The sequence below is a fragment of the Belonocnema kinseyi genome, chromosome 1 (genome assembly GCF_010883055.1).
Source record: "Belonocnema kinseyi isolate 2016_QV_RU_SX_M_011 chromosome 1, B_treatae_v1, whole genome shotgun sequence".
Lineage (NCBI taxonomy): Eukaryota > Metazoa > Arthropoda > Insecta > Hymenoptera > Cynipidae > Belonocnema > Belonocnema kinseyi.
The window spans coordinates 181,013,170-181,018,083 of NC_046657.1; the positions used below are offsets into that span (position 1 = coordinate 181,013,170).

Below are 4,914 nucleotides of genomic sequence, written 5' to 3' on the forward strand. Positions count from 1 at the left end.
CTTCAAAAAACGAAGACTTTTTTTGGAAAGGTATCCATAAATTGCCTGAGAGGTGGACAAAATGTGTAGCCAGCGAGGGCGCATACTTTGAATAAAATATGTATTTGTTATCATTCTCTTGAAATAAATGTGTTTTTTTCTTGAAAAAATACCGGTTTCATATGTATACACCTGGTAATTATGTGATTATGAAACGATACTAATATAGTTAAATGAATACAATACATCTAATCTTTGTAGCAAATTATTTAAATTTGACAATTTGATATTTTTAAATTTCGAACGCACTTTTTTCGAAATGGCTCGGGGAAAATTGTTGAAATTCGGCACAGATCCATTATTTTAATGTAAGAATCGATTCCCATTAAAATATCTGTGGTGAAATTTTTTGTCATTAAACCTATGTTCAGGAACACCGTGCAATTAAATATGCGTGGGACCGACAGGACATGAAAACGAAGGACAACTTTAAAATTTTTTAAAATAATCGATAAAAAAATAATCGAAGTTACAAAATGTATCTTTGTATATTATTATTCATACTAATGATATAATTTAGGTTGTAGAGAGATAAATTACGGTGATAGTAGTTTAATGTTGTTAAAATCCGAGAAAACTCGTACTGAGGATACGGAACCGACAGGACATTTTTGATGGCTTTTTATTTTTAGCTACAATTAGAAATAATTAAGATTTATTAAAATGAGGGAGGTTTTTCTTCATGTTGAGCTCCTATTATGAGAATTTTTTGCATTGCCCATCTCTTCTTGATTATTGATTGCTGACCTTGGACACAAAATGGCTAACTTTTTGAGAATCACCCATACACGCACAGGAGGAGAAACGGGAACGGTAATTGATTAAGTGATAGTGGGTGATGAGGCAAGAGCTAAGTTCAAGAAACTGGAGGTAGGTGATTATAATGATTCACATCAATTTCCCTTAATAGTGACATTAGAGGGAGGAAAAAGTAATAGCAATACAAATAAAAAGGGAGCAAAGGTAAAAACTGCAGGAAAAGGGGATTGGTCAAGGCAGGAAACAGATCAGTTTAGAGAAAAGGTCAGAAATATCAAAATGGGAGAGGGAAATGTGGACGAGAAGATGTAAAAAATGGTACAGATAAGATACCAAACAAAACGTAAAGATTGTAAGTAATGTTTATGTAATAGTATAAGTAGACTAAGATGCGTTTGCGTTCTCTTTTTCTCTCTCTTTCCTTTGCACCCTTGCTTTCATTCGCTTGCTCACTCGTTTGCTAATAAGTCCTAAATGGTGATATCACAGGAAATAGAGATAAGAAACTAGGTATGAAACTTTATATCAATTGTTGTAAATAATTGTATATAGTAAGGATAAGATTATAAAAAATAATGTAAGCGGTTGTAAGGAATGGAAATCATATAAATCCTTAGGGGACACATTATGAATAAAGAAGAATAAGACTAGAGGTGGCAGGCCCCGAAAATTCCTTTTATGAGGAGTTACATTCTTCATTGCAATGGAAGAATATCTAGATACCAGGATTACATTTTTCACTTTAAAATTGGAAAAAGAAAAATTAAAATTGATCAAATAGATCTGATTTAGAGAATAGAGAAAACTGTCTTATAATTCGAAATTAACAGCATTAAGTATGATTAAAATCATACTTACTGTACGTCTTTACATAGCTGTGAGCTCGTAGAGGGTCGTAACTAGTATTTTTACATTCTCTTCAGAGAAGATATTAGATTTATGTAAAAGTTGACCCCTCCCCCCCCCCCGTTTTTTGTTAAATGTCCACGTTTTGAGGCCCCCTGAATTCGAAAAACAGGTTTTTACGAATGTGTCTGCCTGTTCGTCTGTTAGTCTGTTATACGTGTCTATAGATTTTTATTTTGTTAGTACGATAACTCTTGAAAGAATTGACAGATTGTCTTGGCCTTTGGTATTCTCTTTTAGCGTCTTAAAATAAAGGTCAAGATTGTTACCCAGCCATTTTGAATGAAAATTCGACCAGTTAGAACCTTTTCAAAATTTTTGAGACCACTTTTTTCAAAATTTTAAAATTCTATGTACGGTTATCAGTATTACTCATAAAGATGAATAATTTATCCTAATTTTTGAACCCCATTTTTGATTTTAAACATCTAATAACGTCTAATACAACGCTGCTGAATGTTGGTTACCTTATCAGAATAAAACGCCAACCAGCTATGCCTCTCCCGGTTGAAGCTAATTCCTCTTCCCTCCCTCATTAATCTATGAACACGATGCGATACCAAACGCAATTGGGAAAGTATGTGTCACTAAGGTTAGGGATATAATTAAAAAGTGAACAAATTTCAAGGCTCTTGTGTAGACAGTATTAAAATTTAAGTCTTAAAAATAAGAATGAACAATTTCAGTTGATGAAAAATCGACATAAGTTGCAATAAAACGTTTTATAAAAAATTCTTGGTTATTGAATGCGAATTTTTTCTTAAACAACACAAAAATGGTCGAAAATGACCGCAATAATCAATAGACATAATATATCAGTGATTACTGTTGTAATTTTATTGTAATAGTTGAAAATTAATGTGATTCTTGAAAATCAGATGCAGGCAAACAAAGACACGTATAACCTCAAAATTGACATAGGATTATACGCTTTCGTGCGTAGTTATATTTATTTTCCTTTGCAGTGTAATTAAAAAATCCTGGAAAATTTGTATTTTTCTCCTTCTTTACACATTCCATGTGAATTAGCTTACAGTAAATTTTGTGATTGCAAATAAACCTGGTAACAGTGCATGATAAACCGGTTATAATATGGTTGAAATTTACCACGTTAAAAACTGGTATTTTTGTGTCCACTGATTCCACTGGTAATATTACTGGTAATTATATTGCAATAATATACATTTTAAGAGACAAAATTGATTGCGAAGCACGAGATACGCGATGTGAATGTTTTGGATCCACCATCTTGAATTTTGTGATTTCTTTCTCAAATTTGAATTCAGAAACAGTCTTAGCAATAACGCTAAATGAAAACTAGGTTTCACTATATTAGTAAATAGAAGTTACGAAATCGAATGTAACCAACTAATGAGAGCCAAAGGGTTAGGGAAAGATGGCAGTAAGTCAAGAGAAAAACACAATATCTTAGAGACTACAATCATGCATATAAATTTAAAATAAGTTGCTGATAAATAATGAAAGATTTTAATTTCTAGATTGCATGCCTGGGGTGATACTTTAGAGGAAGCTTTTGAGCAGTGTGCTATAGCCATGTTTGGATATATGACGGAACTGGAAAAAGTAGAAATAAAAGAAGTGCATTCAGTGGAAGCTGAGGGACACGACATTCAAAGCCTTCTCTTTCATTTTTTGGACGAACTACTTTTTCTCTTCTGTGCGGAGCCTTTTTTAATAGCAAGGGTGAGTTTTATTGTATCTCTTTTATAGAATGCGAGGGGTGTTGCCAAAGTTTTCGGTCTTACACAGAGGTAATGTTGCATTCTGTGTCTAAATTTTTAAGGTTAATCTTTGGTCTCTTATAGATTAGATAGATTAAATTTTAATTCCATACATACACTTTTTGGGCTTTTAAGTGCCTAACATCAACGTTCCCACAGGATATTGTCAGACATTAAACCCTCTAGCTCATATCCCTTTCCAAAACTTTCAGTCTCTCCACATCTTATAATAAGCCTCCAAGCAAACCTTCCGTACTAAATCCTGTGGTTTTAGCTATTTCTATAATCTTCTGCCGCCTGCAGTTAGATTTTAATAAGAAGAGTTCGCAACCTCGCGCTCGACAGTAGTTAAAAGCAGTGAAAAGACGAAAAAGCGAGAATTGCGAGAGGTCACCTACATGAACGTCAACCGTACTTGTCCAAGATTCGATGAGTCGAGAAGCACCACATAACTACTCTCGTCTTTTCCTTGGTTTCCCATATAACATTTAAATACGATTAAACTTACAACCCTTACATTCCTTAAAATTTTTCCGCCTTCACATTTTTATAAAATCTTGTCCTTTTTACAGTTATTCACAATTATTTACATAAAATGTTAGTCTACTTATGCTATGACATAACAATTCACTTCTCTTGTACCTTCGTTTTGTCATTCTTCCACATGCGTTCTTTCATTCTTCCCCATTAACTCCTCTAGGACTCTCCAACTCCTTCATTATTTTTTCCCTAATTCATCCTCCCCTAGAATCTTACAACATTCTCTTGCCAGCTTCCTTGATCTTCCATTCCTCACCTACATCGTTCCCATACATGCTCCTATGTTTCCTACTCCTATTCACATGTTCTGCTCTTTTTTTCTAATTCTTCATAGTTTACTCCAGTCCTTTTTTCTATATCTCTAACATTTAAGAACTCTCGCGTTTCTTCTTCCCATCTCTTTAATTCTATCGGGCTCCCTTTCTTTCTTTTACCTCCATCAAAGACATTATCGGTAACTTTTTCCTATTCCCCCTAATATCGGCTTCATTACCCCTACTACTTTTTTCTCATTTCTCTTATATGAGCTCTATGATCTCCATTCGTTTGCAAGATATATCCCAAATATTTAAACTCCTTTAATTCTCATAACTTTATTTCCTTCCATCTCTCGGCCCATTGTTTCTTTCTTCACCCGCCTTTTATAACCCTCATTATCTTGGTCTTTTCTGCATTTAAATTCAACTTTTTCTTATCTTTCAAGTCTGATATCAATAAATTAAATAAGAGTCGGCTTAGAAGACATTCTTGCCTCACTCCCCTTATCAATCAGAAAATATCTTCTACTTGCTCTCCCACATTTACCCTCCTTTTTGGCTCTTTGAAAATTTCCAATACTCTGTTTATTAATCCCTCTCTTATCCCCCTTTTTACAATAACTTAAAGATCTTGGAACAGTTGGGATCTTGGAGCAGTTGGGATGATTTAT

The 4,914-nt window shown here is 33.7% G+C and overlaps 1 protein-coding gene across 1 annotated transcript in view; it reads left to right on the plus strand.

Moving 5' to 3' along the window:
• The window catches only part of LOC117172768 (protein archease-like), a 29,166-nt gene that overhangs the window by 16,501 nt on the left and 7,751 nt on the right, over nt 1-4,914 (plus strand). Inside the window, exon 3 of the mRNA XM_033360977.1 lies at nt 3,204-3,408. Coding sequence (XP_033216868.1) covers nt 3,204-3,408 — 205 coding nt within the window. The remainder of the gene's footprint in view (nt 1-3,203; nt 3,409-4,914) is intronic.